This window comes from Emydura macquarii, unplaced genomic scaffold (genome assembly GCF_026122565.2).
Source record: "Emydura macquarii macquarii isolate MOO-44397 ecotype Brisbane River unplaced genomic scaffold, CSIRO-AGI_Emac_v2 contig_1790, whole genome shotgun sequence".
In the NCBI taxonomy this organism is placed as follows: domain Eukaryota; kingdom Metazoa; phylum Chordata; order Testudines; family Chelidae; genus Emydura; species Emydura macquarii.
This window is the reverse complement of record NW_027131927.1, coordinates 3,476,918-3,499,885: the sequence shown is the minus strand read 5'-3', so window position 1 is coordinate 3,499,885 and position 22,968 is coordinate 3,476,918. Positions and strand designations below refer to the sequence as shown.

At 51.9% G+C, this 22,968-nt stretch overlaps 1 protein-coding gene across 1 annotated transcript; it reads right to left on the bottom strand.

The window, feature by feature from the left end:
* Positions 1–499: 499 nt before the first annotated feature.
* Positions 500–22,658, bottom strand: KPTN (kaptin, actin binding protein). The gene is made up of 13 exons (XM_067556693.1): positions 20,156–22,658; positions 19,878–20,111; positions 19,014–19,096; positions 16,083–16,167; positions 14,154–14,208; positions 13,026–13,101; positions 11,936–12,009; positions 11,385–11,494; positions 10,112–10,213; positions 9,469–9,535; positions 8,866–9,001; positions 6,625–6,834; positions 500–4,538 (listed from the first exon to the last, which is right to left on the bottom strand). The coding sequence occupies exons 1-13, from the start codon at positions 20,316–20,318 to the stop codon at positions 4,407–4,409; spliced, it is 1,527 nt and encodes a 508-aa protein (XP_067412794.1). The 5' UTR covers positions 20,319–22,658; the 3' UTR covers positions 500–4,406.
* Positions 22,659–22,968: the final 310 nt, after the last annotated feature.

The window sequence follows — 22,968 nt, the reverse complement described above, 5'->3', positions numbered from 1 at the left end:
AAGACTCCCAGGATCAATTTGTGGCTCTGGGAGGAGAGCATGGGCTGGGAACCAGGACTCCTGGGTTCTCTCCCTAGCTCTGTGAGAGGAGTTGGATCTAGTGGGTTAGGTACTTATATGGGCCTTAGCATAGAGGTAATCATGAAGGGACTGGACATGCCTGGGAATGGGATAAAGACCCGGAGAGTCTGACATAAAGAGTCAAGGCTTTGTATACGTGCGACTGATTGTTCCTTCCTAAGTGGAGTATTCCGCATTTGTCATTGAATTTCATCCTGTTTACTTCTGGACAATCTGGAGAAATGGTCTGATCATTTTGAATTTTAATCCCATCCTCCAAAGCACTTGCAACCCCTCCCAGCGTGGTATTATCGTCCGCAAACTTTATAATGTCAACAGCCAAATCTTATTCATGACCGCAGCTTTTCCCTTCCCCTCTGTGTGCTAAGCTCTAGCCAACTGCATGCTGGGGATAATCCTCAATTAACCTCACAGGGGGTTTTCAATGAGTGCTGACAGCAACAGGGATGGCTACTGGGACAGAATTCCCCCCTCCTCCAGGAGAAAGCTACCAGAGTCAGCTTCCTGGGGTCATCCGAGGAAAAGCACGGTGGGGGACAAGGCTGGCTGGAGCAGTGCTAGACCTATCCTTCACCGACGTAAGTGAAAGCAGCCCCATAGCTGCTCTCACCCACATTCGGGCCAGCAGCAAGAGAGGATCTGCCTCTTGTCTTTGATGAAGTGCTTTGAGATCCTGGATGAGCACAGCTGTTCCAGAGGTTGGCCTATGCTGGCAGTATGGCTTTGTCCCCCCCACTGGTGGTTGGCTCAAACATGCAACATGTACATGGGATTTATTTCTCCAAAGTCTAAGATTGGACCATTTGGAAAACTTTGCCTGAGTTGAGAAGATTCAAGAATCCAAGCACTGGGGTGGATTCACCCTCCATTGACATGAGTGGGGGTGAATGTGGTCTGTTATTCCTCCTAACCCAGACATATGTGCTTTCCCCAGCCTGGATGCAGCTGTAAATTTGCTCTTCCATCAGCCTCGGGCCCAGGATCCTGTCCTGTGACAGTACCCTGACTCCACAGCTGCTGCTCCAATTCACCCCGTAGAAATAAGAATCATCTCCACAAAGAGTGTTCATCAGAGAGCTCGCACATCCCAGGCCAGGCCTGTAGCCCTAAGAACATGCTGAACCGGACACCTGGGCTGTACTCTCGGCTCTGCAGCAGGCTGGTGTGTGACCCTGGAGGAGTCGCTTCCCCTTTCTGGGTCTCAGTTTTTCTTCCCACTCTCTGGTCTATGTAGATTGTATGCCATTGGGGCAGGCACGGTCTCGGTCTCCTGCAGCGCTAGCGCAATGGGGCCCTGATCTCATCTAGGCGCCACCATAACATACATAATAGAAGATATGGGGAGATTTTCTCTTTGGACTCTAACATGCCATCAGGAGATGCTACAGCAACCTCTTATGTGATAGTTCAAAATCCAGAGGCAGCAAGAAATGGCATGGCCTAGAATATACAGTCAAAGTTATTTACGGAAAATCACACACACACACGCTGCCAACCCATGATGGGAAAAAGGAGGGGGGGAGGGTCTAGCTCACAGCTTTTTGAAGACTTAGACATGTGGGAGGGAAAGAGCGAGGAGAGTCGCGGGAGCTGGTGAAGAGAGATGGAGGAAGGGCCTGGGAAAGAATAGGAAGGCAGACCAGAAGAGGGAGAAGAATTTGGTCTATTAAAGGAGGAATGCTGAGGTAACAGCTCCACTTCACGCTGGTGTTTCATTCTCATCAGCCACTGTGAGAGCCACCCCCAGAAATCAAAACATGGGCAGGACAAATCCTGCTGAACAGTAGAAGGAGCATTTCCCATAGCACCCACGGGGACAAGCAAGGGCTGAGACCATGGCAAACAGCCATGGCTCACATATGCTGGATTATGCCAAAATCACTAATTCTGCATCCCTGCACGTTATAATTTTATTTCTCGTGTAGGATGTGAAAGTGTCATCTAGTGGTTAGAGCTCTGCCACTGGCCTGCTGGGAACATCACTTCCCTACCCTCTGCCTTAGTTTTCCCATCTGTAAAACAGGCATAATGAGGCCAACCTGTTTTGTCAAGTGCTCGGAGATCCACAAATGAAAAGCACCAGTGAATGGCTAGGTGTTATGATAGAGGTGCTCCCTAGAGGCCTGGGGAAAGTCTCAGTGTGCTGTACCAATCTGAGGTAATGAGATGTACCCCAAAGAGGCAAGTCAGGCTCTGCCCACAGCACAGAGAAATGGCTCCACCGGTGTCTCCTTTCTAACAACATGACATTTGCCTAGCCCCTTCCAGCAGAGGATCTCACAGCGTTTAAACACGTTAGCCTTCCAAATGCCTGGCCCGCTGTATGGCAAGCTCTGCTGCCTACTGATGGGGAAAATGAGGCAGGGGAGGCCTGTTGCTAAGTGAGTTCATGGCAGTGCTGGGAATAAGACCTACATCTCCTGCCCCGCAGCCCTGTGCCTCAAACAAGCCTTCTCTCACACCGCCCTCCCTGTCCATTAGGCCACACTGCCTGAGGTCAAGCAGCTAGAAAATCCTGGCTCGCATGTTTGTCAGTAGCTGCTTCCAGCCCTTCCCCAACCCCTGCAGACACAAAAAACCCACAGAGGAGACTCAGAAAAACTCAGAACCCCACAGACTTCTGCTCAGAAAGATTCAAAGAATCCATGGATAATTCAGCTAGGTTCAGCGGCATCCTCTGCAGATTCCCCCAGCTTCTGGGAAGCACGCTGCTCCCTCCCGGCTGCATCAGAGAAGGCAAAGCACAGTTTGCAGGTCCCCTCGGGGAACTGCACAGCCGAAGGCCTGTTTGCATCACGCAGGAAATGAGTCAGATATTCCCTCCCTGCAGCCTTTGGAACAACTGGCTGCTGTGTGAGATGCAAACACTGAAGCTCGTGACGTCTAATTTTAAAGCTGATTTCTCATCCGGCCATGGCATACAGGACTGCTTCTCTTATAGACAGCGCTGCCCGTTCCTGGCACCTGTGGTACGGCAGGCTGTGTGTGTTGGGCTGTGAGGCAGACCTCCTGGGGATCTGCTCCCTGCTCTGCCCCAGCTCACTGGGTGACCCTACGCAAGTCGCTTCCGCATGTGTGCCTCTGTTTCTGCCTAACCTGTAAGACGGGGACAAGGATAACTAGAGGGCCCATTCTGATCGCCCAGCCAGACCCGCTGCAGAGTGCCTTCCCTAGCAATTCCTGCACCCACCCCGGAAATTCAAGCTACGCTAGGGCTTTTAGACAGAAATACAGCAGGAACATCGGACCAGACGATGGGACACTGTGTCCTGTCCCCTACTATCACAGGCAACCCCATCACAGCATCTCGTTCAGAAACTGACCAAGCTCCATCTTCGCGCTAGTTCGGTTGTTTGCCCCCCTGCTCCGTTCAGGAGGCTGCTCCAGAGCCCCCGACTCAAAGATGGCATGTGATGGTGAATCCACATCCTCCCTGGGTTGGCTGTTCCAATGGTTAAAGATCCTCACTATTAAAAACGCGAGCCTCACTTCTAGTCGCCGCTTGTCTGGCTGCAGCCCCCAGCCCTTGGCTCTCAGTCTGCCTTTGCCTGCTAGACCAAGCCGCCTTCAGAAATCGCTTCCCCACTTGCAGATTGTCATTAGGTCACCGCTTACCCATCTCTTGCCAGGGACCTGCTGAAAACCTAACACCCACGACCTCCTCCATTAAAGGGTTACCTCCAATTTATAAAACAGGAGGGCCCCAAATGCAGTCCTCTACATGCTGAAAGGTGGCCTGCAGCCCCTCTGGTAGGGATCTCAAACTAGCTGCAGACACACTTAGCAGGAAAGACACAGGTGGCAGCAAGTCACTGGCTGCCTGGGCACGTTTACTGGACAGGGGTTTAATGTAAAATGCACATACAAGTCAGCGGTGGCCCTCTGTGTCACACCAGATCAGGGCCTCTTGTGCTGTAACTCAGCCGGGGCTGGCCCCTGCCTAGGTGACACAGAGCAGGCAAAGGGACCAGAGAAGTCAGGGCTCGTGTCATGCCAGACGTTTGCTCTTTGCTCTCCCCACCAGGAGGGAAGTGCCTGGTACAAGCTGCGTGGAACCACCGCACGTGACTACAGCACAGCTGCCTGGTTGGCTGCTCCACTCGCACAGCTGGAGGTTTGTCAGGGAAGATCCGTTCGGTCTGGATTCTCCATGACGTCCTGGTCTCTCCCGCTGCCTTCATCGTTGGTCCCCTGGCCTCTCATGGGGTTTGTGGATGGGGCCCCTCCAACTGCCAGCCCTTCTCGGGGCCCCTGCGAAGAGAAGGATCCTGCAACCAGGCTATCCAGAAATCAATTGCAAAGTGGCAAGCACAGGCCATGCCCAGTTAATTCTCTGCTGCTTCCCTGTCCATGATGGCATCTCGCGCCTGTTGGGAGATGCGGCTTTGCCTTGCCCGCTGTGCCACCTCCTGGCGAAGCCTCTCCAGAAGGCACTGGGCTGTCTGCGTCAGGCTGTGCTGTGTGGGGAGAGAAGCAGTGCCCTAGTGAGCGGAGGCTACAGCACAGCTATTGACAACCCCTCTCTCATTTCAGGCCCCAGCTCAGATCCCAAGCAGAAAGGCCCTGCCAGAACTCGCTTCAGCTGACCCGAGGGGCCTGGTCTGTCTCCACTCGACTGGCCTGGCGCTGGCTTCTTCTAACCCTGCACACGCATAAGCACAAGACTCTTCTCCTCTGCAACTCCTGCCTCCCTGCATCTCCATCTCATGCCAAATCTTCTCGGCTGGGAGCCCGCTACGGCAGGCACTGCTTTTTTTGTTACCGTTTGTACAGCACCCGGCACAACGGGGCCCCGATCCTTGACAGGGGTTCCTAGGTGCTAAAAGAATAATAAATCTCAGCTTAACGCATCGTCTTTCTTTCTTTCTCTGCTCATTGTTCCTTTTCCTGGCTCTTGTATTTCACTCTGGCAAAAGACCTGGGGTGCAGCAGGCACAGAACACCCGTTGCAAAGGCGCCCAGCCTTTCTGATTGCGCCCCGTTGTCAAACCGACACAGCTTGCGACAGCTGGGTTTACAGGCAGCATTTGGGGCTGTAAGTAAGGCTGACCACAGGGAGCCGAACTAGGACAACTCAGACATTTGCCGTTTCTCAGCCCTAGAGTGTCTCCCTCTTCCTTCCAAAGCTGGGCTAAAGTCAACAAGGACAGAAACTCCTGTCTCTGTTTACAAGGCTGCAGATCTCATGCTGCACCTCCGAGAGGATGGAACCCACAGCACAAGGACGACAGGGCTAGGGCGCTGTTAAGTCGTGTTTGTCCCTATCCTGGACTGCTCTGGTTGGAGCAGTCCTTAGTATACAAGACAGCCTCACCCCTGACGTTGGGGGGCCAGGATTTGGAAGGCAGCCTTCTGGCTGTGCTGGAGGAAATTCTCCACCACTTTTAAAGCCCCCTTTGCTTACCCAGCATGCAGGGGCTGGCCCGGGGCCCCTCCTTTCTATTCTAAATGAATTGTTAGCCGGCAAAGAGCAGAGTCGAGAAGGGACTCAACTGAACTATGAATTCTGATTGGCTTTGTGAAAACTGAGCTCTCTGTTTGCCCTCGTCCCATTCAAGCCCCGGTGGCTCCCCAGCAAGGTACGGCCCAGGAAATCTAGACACAATAAAAGGAAATACTTCTTCGTATAGCGGGAAGGCACAGGTGGTGGCATTCACAGCAGAGCAGAGGGTCAGTTATCGTGACTGATCTATCACCAATAACACTTGCAGCTAAGATAAGAAGAGCCAAAGCTAAGGCATCAGCCGATCACAGCAAGGAATCCCCCACCCTTCCTCCCAGATCATCGGCCTGGGACACTAGTAGGAGTGGGGAAAGGGGTTTTGGTTTTTTTGTTTTTTTAAATCATCTTCAGTACCCGATACCGGGCACTGCTAGAGGCTGTACTACCAGCGATCAGACCCAGTACAGGAAGAGGCAAGGATAACAGACTAGCTGGCCCGACAGCCTGAAGTGGTGAAACAAACCCAGAGTCCAACATGCCCCTTCCCCAGCCATCCCAGGCATTCCTGAGTTCTGCAGCACGTGTTTTATCAGCTCCAGGGATTCTGGAGTCGGCTGATTGGCCAGTGAGACTCCCCCAGGGTGGAAGATCTCAAGATCACAAGGACAGAGGGTCCCTCCCCAGAAATAAGGACCACGAGTATACATCAGAAATCTAACTTCAAAATATTACTCTCACATTTCTTGCAGCATATTTGATCCCCAAAGATCGCAAGGGACTTAAGCCACATATGCAAGGATCACTTCACTTGCCACCAGCATGCAACCACCTCTGAGGTGGAACATGGCAGCTGTTTATACAGGGATAGGTCACATGCTACTGACATGCAGCCACCTCTAGGGTGGGATGCAACAGCTGTTTAACACCCACACAGCAACCCCGTGTACCAATTTAGGAGAGGAAGTGAAGCAGAACCCCGTGTCCAATTAACAGGAGAGTTTTCAGCTAGACAGAAGGTTCTTACCCAGAATGGAATTTGACCAGGACACCGGGACAGCTAAAGCCGGAGGACTACTACCTTTTCAGCAGGGCCGGCTCACCTGGAGAACATGCAGCCCCTTCAGACACACGATGGCCAGTTCGCAGAGCCCATCGCAGGTCAGGTCTGCATATTCCATGGACAGCAGGGGGCTGGGGAAACTCCGCTTCCAAAGCAGATGGAACTCCCCAGCTGGTCGCAACGAGGCTTCAGCATCTGCTGCACCGACATCAGAAGCTCCCGAGCTCCAATACTTGTAACAGAGCAGCTCCTACAACAGGGGGAGAGAAACACGCTGGGAAGCAGGCAGGCGAGTTCACAGGCAGACAGACGGGCTGCACTAACGACAGCCAGGCTGCACTGGCAGGGGAGGATGTAACCCAGTGGGACACAGGCTCAGCATGAAATGACCAACATTTGCAAAAGAGCCAGGGAGCTCCTTATCAACCCCCACCTCTGGACAGCCACAGCCAACCTCATTAGCCAGTAGAACTCACTGCCACATGATTTCACTGAGGCCAAGAGTTTAGGAGGATTCAGCGTGGGAGGTTTGTGTGATTAACAAGAAAATCCAGCACTAGAACAGTGAGGATTTAAAAACAACCGATAGAGATTCTCTTGCTTCGGGGCATTAGCGGAGCTCTAGCCAGGAGGGAGCGTAACAGGGTCTCAACTTATCTGGTGCTCAACCAGCCACTGCCTCAGTTTCCCCAATTCTGCAGCCAAACAAAACCACCACAACCTGGGGCTTTGTGTTTTTTAACCTAAGACAGTTCAGCTTAAAACTAGGAACATCCAACTTTTGTCTGCAGGTTCCCCAGCTCGTGAAGCCCCTCTGTGGTTCAGGGTCCTTTACGCCCTGCACGAGGCTTCCCATCCTCCATACAGACCGGCTGCCATAGCTCCCCTGCTCCTTTGATTCTCTCCCTGAACTCTGGCTGCTCTTTATATCTGGCTAGATAGTGACATGGCAGAAGAAGAGCTGGGGGTCAGAGTGAGTCACAAATCGAATGCGTGCCAATAATATGATGCAGTTGTGAAAAGGGCTAATGTTATTCTGGGGGGTGTTAACAGGAGTGTTGTATGTCAGACACGGAAAGTAATTCTCCCACTCTGCTCACACAAGTGAGGTCCCAGCTAGACATTGTCTGCAATTCTGGGGGCTGCGCTTTACGAAAGATGTGGACAAACTGGAGAGAGTCCAGGGGACAACAACAAAAACGAGAAAAGGTTTATAACACCTGACCTGGGGGGAAAGGTTAAAACAACTGGGCACGTTTAGTCTTGAGAAAAGACAACTGAGGGGGGACTCAAGAACAGTCTTCAAACCTGTCAAGGGCTGCTATAAAGAGGATGGGGATCAATTGCTCTCCGTGTCCACTGAAGGTAGGACAAGAAGGATTGGGCATAACCTGTGGCAAGGGAGATTTAGGTGAGATATTAGGAAAAACTTTCTAACTCTAAGGGGAGTTAAGCTCTGGAATGGGTAACCAAGTGATGCCGTGGGATCCCTGTCACTGGAGGTGTTTAAGAACAGGTCGGACAAACCCTGTCTGGGATTGCCTAGCGTTACTTGGCCCCACCACAGCACAGGGGGCTGGACGCGATGCCCCTCGAGGTCCCTTCCAGCCTGACATTTCTAAGATAGGATTCTATGATCTCCCAGCAGCCCTGAGCCTCGGTCACATGCTCCTGTCACATGACCCGGGGCCGCAGAACCAGGGGGTGGAAATATTGTGGGAGCTCTGCTCCCAGGTAAACTCATGCATGCCTGGCATGGGGCTGGGGGACAATGGAGGCGAGAGTGGGACCCAGGGGAGTGTCTCAGGCCAGGGAGCAGGGAGGAACCTCCAGAACCTTCCTTCTTTGGCTGGAGCCAGCTGCCCCCCTCTCCCATCTGGCCAAGCCTCATACCTCCCCATACTCCCTCTATTATCCCTTTGCCCCCCATTAGCAGGAAGGTTCCACCACCTGGACTCATCCTGGAACAGCTGAGCCCCAACCCCCATAAAGGGCCAGGCCACCCTATGGCAAGGGGTCAGGAGGACAGTCCCCCCATCACTGCAGGGTTTGCTGCACCTTCCTCTGAAGCCGCTGGGACCTGCCACTGGCAGAGGCCGGGTGTGGGAAGCAGCCTAACAATCGCTCCATGGCCCTAGCCCAGATTCACAAAGCAGATCCCACCTGACAGGCTCTCGCTCACCATCTGGGGGTGGCCCTAGACCAGCCTGTTTCAGCAGGTTTCACCGTCGGGACAGGGAAACCACAGCCCACTCCCGAGCCCCGCAACACCCCCGCCTACCTGTCCATACGTGCCCAGCAGTATCTCAGGCACTCCGTCAAAATCGACATCGGTCACCAGGGCGCAGAGCACGCTGTCGTACTGGTCGCTGGCTGGCAGGGCCACCTGGTCCGCCAGCCCGCTGGTCAGGACATTCCTATGGGGAAGTTACCAAACACAGAGCAAAGGTCTAGGTGAGCTCCAGTCCAGCCCCTTATGCATCCCATGTGAAGCTTGGGTCAGGGTCAGGATGGAGGAAGGTTCTTTGGGGAAGATGCTGGCTTGGTGAAAGGCTGCACGTCACTGGGCTGGGCGGCCCATTCCCCCTCCCGGTAGCAGCCCCTTCTCTAACGTGCCCCATTTGTACCTGTGCATGCCCCAGCTCCATGGCACTGGGAGAGGGAGCCTGCGATCCAAGCTGCAGGTGATCTGGGTGGGAGGAGATCTGTCCCCATGCCAGAGAGCTGCTGTGGTGTGGCTGATGCTAACATCTGAGCCCTTGGATCCCAGGCTCAATCTGCCCTCATGACCCCTCTGCTATCCCCCATCAGGGCCTGGAAGGGGCCCCGCGCTGGGAAAGTGCGTGATGGCATGTCCCAGCCCCCACCTCTCCCCAGCACTGACCTGTACATCACGGACAGCTCGATGGTGCTCGTGACGAGAACGCTGTAGCCCTGGTCGCCAGCATTACCTACGGGGAGCAGACACAGTGGGCCGTGATGTGGAGACACCAGCCTGTGGAGGTGGGTCAGTGGGCTAACGCTTGGCTCCTGGCTACCACAGGGCTCTGGGCAGCCAGGCAGCTTCCCTCTCCCTGTCTGCTAGGCAAGTTCACCTTGGTCATCCTCAACCCCAGCTCCACCTACTCCAGCCGGATTCCACTGCACAGGCCGAGCAAAGCAGTAAGCCGCATTCTATGCATGCAAGACTCAAGTGGCTAGCACCGGCCTGGAACGTGCCCTCCCAGACTTTGGGCACAGACCAAGTGCTCGTTAGCTAACCCGCCTGAACCCTTCTGCTGGGGGCAGATCCCAGCAGGCAGCCACAAAGGACGGCCCTCCAGGACATGAGTGGGTGGAAACAGGAACAGGGGAAATGGGAGGAGGACCAGGGAATACGAAGAGTGAGCTTGCTTGTACTCCACGTGGAAAGGGTTAATGTGCATCAGATCACACAGAAGACCCCGCGAGTTACAAACGAACCTCCCAATGTCTGCTTGGTCAAATCTAAGCCATTCCTCCACCCCCACAGCTCCCTTCACCCTTACCATTCTGGGCAGGGTCGATGTCGGGGCAGGAGGACGGCAGCATGAACACCAAGACCTTGGAGATGGGGCCATCCTGCTGAATGCTCCAGCTCTGCAGAACCTCTGCAATGGAGAGCAGAGACGGGATGCTGACGGCAAGACGGGCAACCCAGGGCTGGAAGGAGCATAGGCCCTGCCCACACTACAGCTGGGCAGGAGTTTTTGGACAAAATGTTTTCCCTCCAAGTCGCAAAAACTGTTAGTGGGAAAATTGACAAATTTTCCAACTCAAAACAAAAGTTTTAAGATGTTTCAGAAAAGTTTTGGGGTTTCGGTTTGAAATGTAACTTAATTTGCACTAAACAAATGGTAAAAGATAGTTAATTCCCAAATGGTTCAATTTTAACCTAAACGTTTCCACTGACCTGAACCCACATTTTTTTTGGTTTGTCAGGGTGCAAAATTTTGGGGGATTTCAACTTTTTGTCCCAATTCGGGATGGGAAACGGCTTCAAAATCTCTAAAATTCCCGTGGGATGGGAAAAGTGTTTTGGGTCCGGCACTAGTCCACGTTGGCGCAAACGGCTTGTGTAGACACAATGTGCAGCTGGCCGATGGTTGGCATTTATACCAGTGTTGGTGCACTAGGGGCTGAAACTCCCACCCAGCAGAGACATGGCCTTACTCAACCCGTGTGCTGCTGCACAGAGGACAGAGTTAAGTGTAGAACAGTCCAGCATGGGTGGAGGGGACAGACCTACCAGGGCATGGGATCTAGAGATGGGCCATCTGGTCCATCTCCAGACAGCAGGCAGGGTCATCCTCTGCAGTCTATTTCCCAGCAGAGAAGAAGCCACCCATCAGATCCCATCTGGCCAAGCCTGTCCCAAGGAGTGGAGCAGGAAGCTCCCGCAGCTCGTTCCCCAGGGCCGTGCAGAACCTCGGTTTAAATGAATTCCCCTTATTCTCGAGCGTCCATCTTAGAGCGGAAACCCTTCTGTGTTCGGAAGAGGTGACTCAGCAGCCAAGGGAGGAGTAGTTTACGGGAGATCTAAGTGGCTGCTACTTAACCAGCTCCCAGCTGGTGTAAACCAGCATCACCCAAGTGAAGTCAAAGGGCCAGATGTAAAGGGAGGATGCTCTGCTGAAGTCACTGAAACTAAGCCAATTCATTGCAGCTGGGGACCTGGTCTCACTCTTTAACAGTGGGCATAGTGCCTCCTGCCCAAGGACCGGCTAGGGGCGGATGCACTGCACTGAGATTCAGCAGCTCCATGTCCAATTCCTGGCTCACCTCTGCTGGCCTGCTCCACCTGGGCTACCCGGACGTATCCACTCTGACACCCTAAAGCCGTGAGGCGCCGGCCCGAGCCAGGGATGTTGCAGACGTCCAGCCACAGCACACTGGAGGGAAACATGACACATGGGGCTGCCTGCCACCAGGCGAGGGAGAGAAGGAGGGGACGCTGGCCCGAGGAGGAGGAGGGAGAAGAAAGGGAAGGTTGGTAAGAGAAAACGAGGCAGGGAAGGAGGAGAACGTGCCTGGGGGACCAGGAACTGCAGAGCTGAAGGTAGCAGCAGGAAACCATTTCGCCTGGGTGTCCAACAGGGGATTACAACCTGCAGGTCATGCTCAGACGCCACGACCACCTTTCCCACTTGCTAAGGAGGGGGAGGAGGTCCTGGCTAGGTGGGGTGTGCAACCCAGTGTGGGAAAGGCTGGGAACCACTGGTCTTAGCTGGTTATAAATCATGGGTTAGAGCCGCACGAAGGCAGACACCTCTTCCCGCGCACTATCGCTCAGGCACACAGGGGACACGACGCTAACAAACCGTTTCTCCTACTTGCTTGGCAGCTCCTGAAGCTCTGGGAAGAGGTTCTGCACCGGCTGCTCCTCAAACTGGTGCAAGCTTTCATTCTGCAAGGGGGAAATGGTCACGTCATTGCCCTGGAGATGGCTGGAACCACTCTAGGCCGGGCCAGACACTCTGCTCAAACACACTGGGGCCAATCTGAGTTATTCCCAGTGATGTCAGTGGAGCTAGGAGTGAGGCCTAATGGTTGGAACACCACACAGACTCAGGAGACCTGGGATCTATTCCCAGCTCTGCCATTGGCTTGCTGGGTGACCTTCTCCTTCCCTGTGCCTCAGTTTCCCCATCCCAATAGGGATGATGAGACCAACTTCCTCTGTAAAGTGCTTTGGGATCTACTGGTGAAGAGTGCTAGGTAATACTTTGTGCACACATTCCTCTCTCGGCACAGATACCAGGCGCTCTGCATCTCTGAGAGGAAAGTTAACCAGCACCATGTGTCACACAAGGAGCGCCCACTCTTGCGAGGCCAAGGGGAGGGGCAGAAAGCCTCACAGGGTGATGCAAATGGAATGGAGGAGAGACTCTTAGTGTTAGAGAAACAGTGAAGGGCCGTGCTGGACATGGAGTCTCTTTCGAGACAAGACATCTCTTCCTAAGAGCTCTGCTCTAGCTCCACTACAAGCTCAAGGCAGAAAGAACAGGGAGGAATTCTCCAACCTGCGTTATGCAGGACAGCACAGTATACCCCATATTTCCTGTCCTAAAGTGCCATACGTATGGCTGTGGAACAGCTGCCACACCTCACCCCTTGGGGGCCGCATTGGGTGAGCAATTCCTGCCACATCCCACCCCACAGGCAGCTGCATTTCAGCGCTGCGTGAGAGATCCCCATGTTAACAGCTGCCTCACCCCACTCCAGAGGTGGCTGCATTTTAGTGAAGCTAGAATGATCCCTGCGCTGGAAAGCACATTAGGGGCCTTTGGGAGGAAAGGTGCCATGCCACACAATAATCAATTGTTTTCTAAGCACACTCTGGAGCACATGGTTTTGTACCCGGGCAGAGCCCAGCACTGCATGGCTTGTTTGGCAAGAGTCTCTCCTGTGCGCTAATCTCACCTCTTTGTACAAGTGGATGCAGGGGTCATTCCCGCTCAGCAGAAAGACGGTCTCTGGCTGGTCTCCAACATGGACTCTAAAAGAACAGAAAAGGAAAATAATTACCAGGAGAGGCGGCGACTTCATGCACTTGAGGATCCAGCCGTGGGAAAGGCGCTGCTGGATGAAAGAAGCAATTTGCTGCCAACAGATCCCAAAGCGCTTCGCACGGGCCTCGTTCTGAATGGTGCTGAGCACCCTGATTCTCACAGACTTCAACAGGACAGCACTTCAGGATCAAGCACACACAGTCCACTCACACTGCAATGCAGCCACCTCTGGGGTGGAACGCTGCAGCTCTTTAACAGTGAAGTGCAGTGTGTGGGTTAGGACAAAGGGAGAAGAACCCTGCATCTGCCTGAAATTGCAAGGGGAATTTAGGAAAGCAGAATGGAATTTCCCTGAGCTGGAATTTGGACAGGATACCACCTCGGGCTGACATACCCAACTCTCGAGAAAAGTGCTATCAGATCTTGAAGGACCATGAACAATCCTAGACCTGGTCTACACCTAAAAACTCAGGTTGATGTAAGTTGCCTTGCATCAACCTGTTTGTGCATGTGTCTACACTTCAACTGGTCTCCAGCCGACAGAAACATCCCGCTGGGGAAGTGGTTTGACTGTGTCACCCTAAGCAGTGTGGCACCATGGCCAACCTACTGAGATCAACGCAGGGCGAGCATAGACACGGTGTGACCCGTGTTGATCCTAACAGTCCTCCAGCAGCTGCCCCACAATGCCCCACACCCTGCATCAGTGACCGCTCTGGTCACAACTGTAAACTCCACTACCCAAGGATCAGGGAAGTTGGAAGCCACCGCCAGGTGTTTTTTTAAATGCTTTTTCTGGGTTGCCTGCTTTGGCGAGCCCACATTGTGCACCACTGCCCACCCTACGCACCAGTCATGCCTACGCCTCCAAAAGACAATGGCAAATACCAAGTTCTTACACGTCTTTTTGACAGAAGATGTTTAAAGCAGGGAGGGGCTGGGGGCATGGAAAGTCATGCCATACAGAGTAGTTGTTGCTGGCGTGAGCTGGCCGGCTCATGTATGGGAAGAGGAGAGAGTGGTGGAGTGGTATACGTACTCCGCGTGATACAGCTGGAATGGGGTGAACTGCAGCTCCAGGTTCAAGCAGCTTTCTGGAGGGGAAGAAGAGAGACGTGTAGAAAGGTAAATGGAACACAGAATTACCCCTTGGTTCTACAACAACAACAAAATCGCACCAGGGGCTCTCTGGGAGACAGAGCCTGAGGCCCAGAGGAGCTGCTTTGAAGTTGAGCATTCCTGCAATCGATGCTTTAACCCCTACCTCGAAGGGAAACGGTAGATGCCCGACTGACCTTGTGGTCAGGGATCTAGGGGATAGGCCTTCAATTCCCAGCACTGCCACAGGCTCCCTGTGTGACCCTGGCATGTCACTGCATCTCTCTGGGTCTCACTGTTCCCTAGAGAGGAGCACCAGGTCAGCTATAGTTAAAGTTACACTCAGCTTTCTGTTTAAAGCTCAACTCTTCTAAGCACTCTACAATCTCACGGTAACTCAGATTGCCTAGGAAGGTGGGTGGTGTGCCTTGTGGGGCCACAGAATAGGTGAGTGATCCATAGTTGGGGTCATTTGACAAAGAGGTTCCTGAGATACAGACCCCTCTCCCCACAAAACAACTTCTCTTAAGGTTCACAGATTTTTCCTATATTTTTGCACATTCAAAACAGGGATCTGAATGGATAAAACGAGGGTGACAATCTTTCCTTCATCTCACTCTTCGGCGGCCTTGGCTGTTTAGCCTGTAAGTGCTTTGGGGCAGGGATGGCCTCTTAGTAGGTGCACATGCAGTGCCCAGCACAACAGGGGCCTGGATCTGGGTCAGTGCAACGTCTGGCAAAATGGGGGGCCCTGATCTCAGCTGGGGTCTCTAGGCGGTACCATAATAAGCATCGTTCAAATTAGCCTCATTCCTGTCTCCCTCCCCTAGCTATGGGCTAAATGGGATCTAACAGGAATTAAAGATGAGAGACCTAGGATTCTATGTAGGCTGAAGGGCCCAAAATTTAACAACAGCCTTACTGATACTATTTTCTTTTTAACGTGTTTCCATAGTAAGAAGAGAGGGGACCAGAATAAATCTATCAGTGCCTTGAAGATGAGGATTGTAATAGTGTTAGAATCCCAGCCACCCACAACCAGCTGAGTTCTGCAGGCAGTACACTAAACTTGATGGTAGGACACGGGCACCAGCAGAAGTTACATTATGCAGCCTGTTCTAGCAAGAATTTTCTGTAGTAACTTAAAAAGATCTTAATCTTCATACGATATCTAGAACAAAATCTTACCTTTCCTCAGCACCTTTCAACCTACACGATCCCTAAGGGTAACTCCCTTGTCACTAAAATGCAGCCACCTCTTAGGTAGGCTACAGCAGCTGTTCAACAGCACACGGAAAAACCACAGCATTGCAAGTTATTTGCTGTTTATTATTTGGATTACAGTAGCGTCCAGAAGCCCCAACCACAATCAAGAGTCCATCGTGCCAGAGGCTGTACAGACATACAGGAAGAAACAGTCCCTGCTGAGAAGGGCAGAAAGTGAATAACTTCCACAACTGGAACTAATGTGGGAATTTTAAGAACATCCTTACTCAAATTGGCTAGGACCCTGGGGATGACAACCAAAGCTTTAGGGAAAGCACCAGGGGACTTTTTGCAACCCATAAGTAGCCAGATTTCAATCAAGTTTTCTCTGAAAGAGGCTGCCTCACCAGGAAGAGAACTCACTCTCCAAAGCACTCCCAGTTGAGTCACCATCACCAACAGCACCCCCTGCAGCACCCGTGTTTTCCCAAGAGGTCCCCCAGCTAAGTACTGAGCCAGTTGACACAGCTTAGCTTGTGAGATGTGACAAGATTGCAGCCTTCGGGACAAGGGCAGAAGGTCAATGATATTTATTCTCTACTGCCCTGCTCCCATCTGACAATAGCACAGAGGTCGGAGGTCAGACGTTAGCTTGGTTACTTACGTGCTATGGAGTCCAGGTTATATTCTGATCCAGGCTCATAGTCACAATAAATGTTAAGAAAGGGGCTAGCTTTATCTCCAGAATCCTAGAGAGAGAGAGAGGGGTGGGGAGGGTAACAGAACCTGTGGGACTCATTTCAAAGCGCAACATTTTAAAAAGGAAACATCATCATATCATTTTTGTAGGGGAACGGACAGCTCTGGGGACCAGTAAAGAGACTGAATCCTTCATCTCTATTATTATTTATTATCTAGGCACCCTAGTCATGGACCTGCACCCCATGGCACTAGGTGATGTAGAAAAACACACTCCCTGCCCCACAAACCTTACAGTCTAATTATGTCACAAGAAACAACAGATGGACACAGACCAAGGAGTACAAGGGAACAATACAGGTCAGTACATTAGGCAGTTAGTCAGGGGTTCAAAATTGTTACTGTCCTGGGAATAACAGCTTATTCAGTGGCCTACATAACATCTAGCACTTTCCATCAGTAGATCTCAAAGCACTTTACAAAGGAGGTGGTATCATTATCTCCACTTTACAGATAGAAAAATGGAGACACAAAGTGGGTCTCAGCCCTCTTTCATGTTAGCTGTCTCAGAAAAGAATCCAAGAACTTGGGCTAAGATTTTTCATAGGAACTGTGATACATCATAAGGGGATCATGGGGATGCAGGGTAATTGTGCATTGTTTAATGCAAAGTACAACATACAAGATGTTTTTGGAAGGCTCATGATGTACCGAGCATTATTGTTATAGCGATATGTTTGTTGCAATGTCATGTGCATGGTTATGAGGCTCCGCTGTGTAATATTCCCAAAGATGTGTCCTCACAGTTTAAAACAGTGGTTCCCAACCCGTGGCCCGTGAGGGTCTTTCAGAGTGGCCCGCAGCTCCCCTCCCGCTGGCTGCAGAAGGGAGCCACTGCCTAAGTACCCAGGCAGAGTGCATTGCCAATGCAGGCTCCTTGCTCCACCAAGCAGATGGGAGATCAGCGCTCCCCATGGCTGCAGCAGGGAGCATGGCAAAGTATTACACGTGGGTCCCTTGGCTCTGGGGTCCCTACTGGAGCCAAAGGGAGGGGAGCACTGATCTCCCATCCCCCTGGCTGCAGGAGGGAGCCACTCCTTAGGGACCCAGGTGGAGTGCAGTTTCCTTGCTGCAGCCAGGGGGAGGAGAGATCAGTGCTCCCCTCCCCCGGTTCCTGCAGAAAGCAAAGTGCTCTGCCTGAGTCCCTAGGCTCTGGGGTCCCTGCTAGAGCCAGAGGGAAGGGAGCTCTGATCTCCCATCCCCCTGGCTGCAGAAGGGAACCACTTCCTAGGGACCTAGATGGAGCACACGGTTTCTCTGCTGCAGCCAGTGGGACAGGAGATCCTCTTTGTTGAACTCCTTCCCTCTGGCTGCAGTGGGGGTGGGGAGGAAGGCTGCTGGTAGAGACTTGTGGCCCTTCAGGGCTGTAAAAATTATATTTGTGGCCCTTGAGCCTAAAAGGTTGGGAACCACTGGCTTAAAATATATCCAGGCAAAACTCTAGGAGCAGAGGGGCAGTTCGCACCTCATTAAAGCGTCTGTAGAACAAACCCAGCTCAGCATTCCAGGAACAGAAGGCTGGCCTGAGTATCCAAGATGGTTCATCTCAAGTGAGTCACCCGCTCACCTTCCTTCCTTGGGGCAGCTTGGAATCATGGGAAGGTGATGCTCACTGACTCAGGACATGGACGAAAACCCTACAAGGATATTGTTTGTCACCCGACTCTGAAGGTGGGGGGGGGGGGGGGGGCACAAAGCTTCAGAGGGGAGAAGGAACATTTTAAAAAGGGGAGACATTTGCTATGTTGCTTTCTCTCTCTTCCACCTCCTTCTACAAACACCACCAAGCAACTGAAGTGCTGACCAAAGGGGAGAACCTGGCTGAAGGGAAACCACCCAGCCTGTGGTGAGAAACACCAAAGTTTGTAAGGTTGCTGAAAGTATTACACTTAGTTTAGAATGCATTTGGCTTTGTTTTCTCTTGATCAAATCTGACTTATTATCCTTTGACTTATAATCACTTAAAATCTTTCTGTAGTTAATAAATTTGTTTGTTAGTTCAAACCAAACTCACTACTTTAGGTAAAACAGTGAGAGAGACTTCAGTGGGAATGACAAGGCTGGTGCATATCAATTTCTTTGTTAAACTGACAAACTATTTGAACTTGCAACGTTCAGTGGGCAGCACCGAACATTGTAAGACAGATGTTCCTACGGTTGCATCTGGGACTGGGGGTTCTGTCTGGGATCATTCTGTTGTATAATCCAAGGAGTGGCTGGTTAGAAGCACTCACTCACTGAGGTGAGAGCTGCTTGCTTGCTTGCGTTCATGGCTGTGCATGGACACCGCAGGAGTGGTGGTTCTCACAGCAGAGCAGGGTAAAACGGGCTTCAAGAGTGAGGGATTGGAGTGACACAGCAATACACCAGTCCAGATTGCACTAGGGGAACGTCATAGGAGCCTGAGGGATTTAGACATGCAAATCCCATTGAAACTCAGTGGCAACTGAGCATCTAAATCATTTAGCCTCTCTGGGCCTCCACTGCCTACCTGTACAAGGATAATAGCATGGAACTGCCTCACAGAAGAGTTGTGAGAATTAATATGTTCAAGATAGTGAGGTGCTCAGATACTAAAGTAATGAGGGTTATATTAGCTAGATTAGACAGATATGCATGGAGTTAGATAGATTAGATCTTCACCCAAGACACATGGCAGGACTGCATACACAGTGGAGAACTTTGCCCTGCTGCTGACTGGGATGTAGTAGTTTTGTTGCTAGTTACTTTGTCAGGGAGGTCACTCCAGCACCTTCCACAGCACTATGTTCATTTTAAAATGCAACAACCTCCATCTGTTGAAGAAAGTGGAGAGTAGTAGGGGAAAAGCATGTACCTTAATGAATGTTATTCCCACCACGAGACCCCTTTTTGGTGGCGACTTGCTGAAAGTGTCAATCGATACAATCTCAGCATCAACTGCCAAGAAAAAATAAATTATTTACAGAAGTAGTTAGTATTATTTGTATCAGGATCCCATAGTGTTAGTGTTGTACAAGCTTAGAGTAAAATAACAGTCCTTGCCTTGCAGAGTTTGGATTAACAGTTTAGATATTTTTGCCAAATGTCACAAGTTTAATGCAATAATAATAAACTTGATGCAGTACTTGACTCCTGTATGTAGGCCTCATACAAACAGTGTTTTTCCACAACCTCTCATACGCTTTTAAAAACAATGGCTACATTGCACCAGAAGATCTCAAAGCACTTTACAAAGATCAGTCCCATTATCCCCATTCCAGAAAGAGAGAAACTGAGACACAGGCCCGAGGCCACATAAAGAATCAGTGGGAGAGCTGGGAACAGAACCCAGGAGTCCCAGTCCCCTGTTCTAACCTCTAGACCTCACTCCTCTCCCAGAACCCAGGAATCCTGATTCCCATCCCCCTGCCCTAACCATGACTCACTGCCCACCCTGTTATAAACCCTGACCCCACTGTGACCTCTCTCACCAAGGAAGTGAAAAGGTCCCTGTCACCCACCTCAGCTGGACTCCCCCCAACTTCAGTGTGCCCTCTAACCCCTCTCCCCAGGAATGGAGGTGAACTGATGCTCCCCACTCCCCAGAATGACCCCTCTCTCCAGAGATGTAGGTGAATTGCAGCTCCCTGGTCACTCATCCCTATGTGACCTCTGACCCCAGAATGACCCCCCCAACTTCCTGGCCAGCCACTGCTATGTGACCCCTGACCCCTCTCACCAGGAATGTAGGTGAATTGCAGCTCCCTGGCCACGGGCCTCAGTTTCTGCCGCAGATCCTGGTAGCGGAAGTAAATCACCTTCCCCTTCAGGGTTGCGACCAGGAGCCCCCTGGGGCCCTCTCCACAGGCTTGCCCGGACCCTCCCTTGACAGGCCCCCCCTGCCCAGGGCCCCCCACAACTCCCTTGCCAGGCTCCCCCTCTGGGCACCCCCCGCCAGGCCCTCCCCGCCCATCTCCCCCTCCTCTGAGCCCTGCCCAGCCCCCAACGCCCCCTTACCAGCCCCTCCCTCTGGGTCCCCCTTGCCCGGCCCCGGCCCCAGCCCCAGCCCCCCGGCCAGCGCCGCCAGCCCGTAGACGTTGCTCTGGGAGGCCAGGCGGGTGAAGCTGTCCTCCAGGAGCGGGCAGCCCCGGCGCCCCCCCGAGACCTGAGGCGGCTCCATGAGGAACAGGGGGCGGGGGCGACCGCGGCGCCAGGAAGTAAAGCGCCGGCGTTAATGACAGGTGACGTCACATGACGAACCCTCCGGGTTACGCGACCGCCTCTATTCCACCCCCCTCCCCCATCCGGGTCAGGCAGCTCGGCGGACACCTCGCAGCAGGCGGGGTCCTCGTCGGCCGGGCAGGCGCACGCGGGGCACCTCGACCGGGGGAAGGAGGGTCGGCGCAGCAGCGGCGCGTCGGATGACGTCACGAAGCCGGGCAGGGCAAAGACTTCAATGTGCCCTACTCCAAAATGGCGCCCATGGGGCAGGGGAAGGGCAGCTACGCTCCCCCTTTATGGGAGACGGGGCGTCTGGGGCATCCCAGAGGGATGGGAGGGGGCAACCGCTCACCGGGGGGCAGGGGATTGGGGAGGCAGCCACCTCTGGGGTAGGGGGATGGGAGGGGTGCAGGCCCCCTGGGGCAAGGAGCACTCAGTGCAGATGCCCCACACATGGGGCAAGAGGCACTGCCCGTAACTGTCGTCTGCAGCTGTAGGGTAGTAACCCCTTCCATGGGGAGGGGTACTCAGACCAGCCCCAGAGCACACATGCCCAAGGCAGGGTCATCAAGGCTAGTCACCTCCTCCCCCCCCCCCACAGGACAGGGCCACTCAGGACAAACCCTCAACATACACAGAGGGAACAAGTCCACGCTGTTGCTTCAGCTTCCATGCCATCGCACTGCAGCAACAGGCAAGGACAGCTCGGCCTGCTGCTGTGGCAGAAGTGATGTGACACCAAGCCCAAGGGCTGGAGTAGCTCGCTTTGACTTGGCAGGGGGGATGTTTTGAAGGCAAAGGATGGCCCAGCCAGGATGAAGTTGGGGTTCAACACATCTGTGTTAGCCAAGCACCCATTTATATTCCAAAGTCTTGCTATTGTACTTACTCTGCCTGGGAAATTGCTTTAGCAAAACCAGATCGCAACCAGGCCATAGAATCACAGTAAGAGGGAAATAGGTTTTAGGAAGAAATATTTGATCTTTGTTTGCAGTATGGTGAAATAAAAAGCATTGTATGACTGATGCACATGCAGTAGCCACAGATGTCAGCACTGTGCTTCAAGGAAGTGGCTACAGCCAGTTCTTTGCTAGTAAGGATTCAGAATCTCACATCCTTATTTTGTAACCTTTTTTTATGCTGAACTTGCCCCTTCCAGAGGAAAAGAACTCAGTACAATCAAAGTGGTGAATTTAACCTGCGTATTCCAGCTGCTTCCCAGAGAAGCCAACAGTTTTGTAAGAATTAGCAGTCTTTTCCATGCTCTTACAGTTTAGTAGGAGAGCTGGGTTTTGTCACTTCTGAAGTTCCTGGTTTGAAAGTGGGGACCCTCCATCTTATCCAGCAATTTATCCACCCCCACACAACATAAATAGCTGCTGTCTGATCATTGTAACTTGGGCTGCAGGAGGGAAAAAAGTCCGTTTCAACAGATGGTTTCTTGGACCTGTTAAAAATTTGGCTGCAGCCTGGCCAGTTCTCAGCCAGTGACCCTGGTGCTATGCCAGTTTAGTCTAGCTGACCACCAACCTGTGCTTATTTATGTTGACTTGACCAATCTTTGCAGCTGCTTCAGCCTATTAATGAACTAAATCAGCCAGTGCCTCTAGTTTTCAAAGAGACAGGCTTGTTAATGAACAACTGGAATTCTTTAATAGGTTAAGACAGAATGTGGTCCAAGGACAGAAAATGTAAACACAAGGAGAGCAGCATGTAATCATTAGATCAACAAGTATCGGATTACAAAAGAGATAAATATCAGAACTGTTGATTAATTCCTGTCTACCATGTGTGTTGATAGGTGAACAGACAGACAGCTGAACTGCTAAGGGGTGATTTTGCACCCAAGGTGAAAAATATCCTTTTTAAAAAAAAACTCATGAAAACTATTCTACAGTGAATCCATATTTGTAACATTGCGAAAGCTGCTAATTTTACTCTAAGAAGTGACTCTCTGGGGTGGCAGCAGAGATTTTAATCTTTATCTCAAATGATGAATCACGATTTGACAGGGAAAAAAATGGTTTTGCTGATTTCTAGCCTTGCAAAGTTAAGAAAATTTTTGAGAGAGTTCAGGTTGAGTCAGAATGAAGTGTTCTGCAGTTAGAATTTAGTTAATTCAGGTGACGCATTGAGAGCTGGATAGAATCCAGGTCTGTCTGGGCTCCATGCTGTTAACAGGACTGAACTGAGCAGACAACTGAATACAGACCAGGCAGATTTGGTAAATGAAGGTGGGGGGTTTGTTTTTAATAGCTCCAAAGCCAGTGCTCAGAACAGGATCACCATTTAAAGGGATTGCAAGGTAGTGGGAGAATTCAGTTGCAACAAGAGGGAGAGGAAGTGATGCGGAGAGGATTAGGTCTCCTCCAACATGCAATCCCACAGATGCGCTCAGTGAAGCAGCATGAATTTAGCTGCAGGGTTACAGTTAGAAAAATCTGCTTCTGGTTCTGCTCATGCAAAGTTTTTATTTTTTTTTGTGTGCAATTATTCACTACACTCAGCACAAGTCGCTTTCTTTTGACATTAAAACATGCAGCAAGACTTCCTGTTTCTTCCAACAAAATACAGAAGTGGGGATTACTGTAGCGTAAACCCAGAGCTAC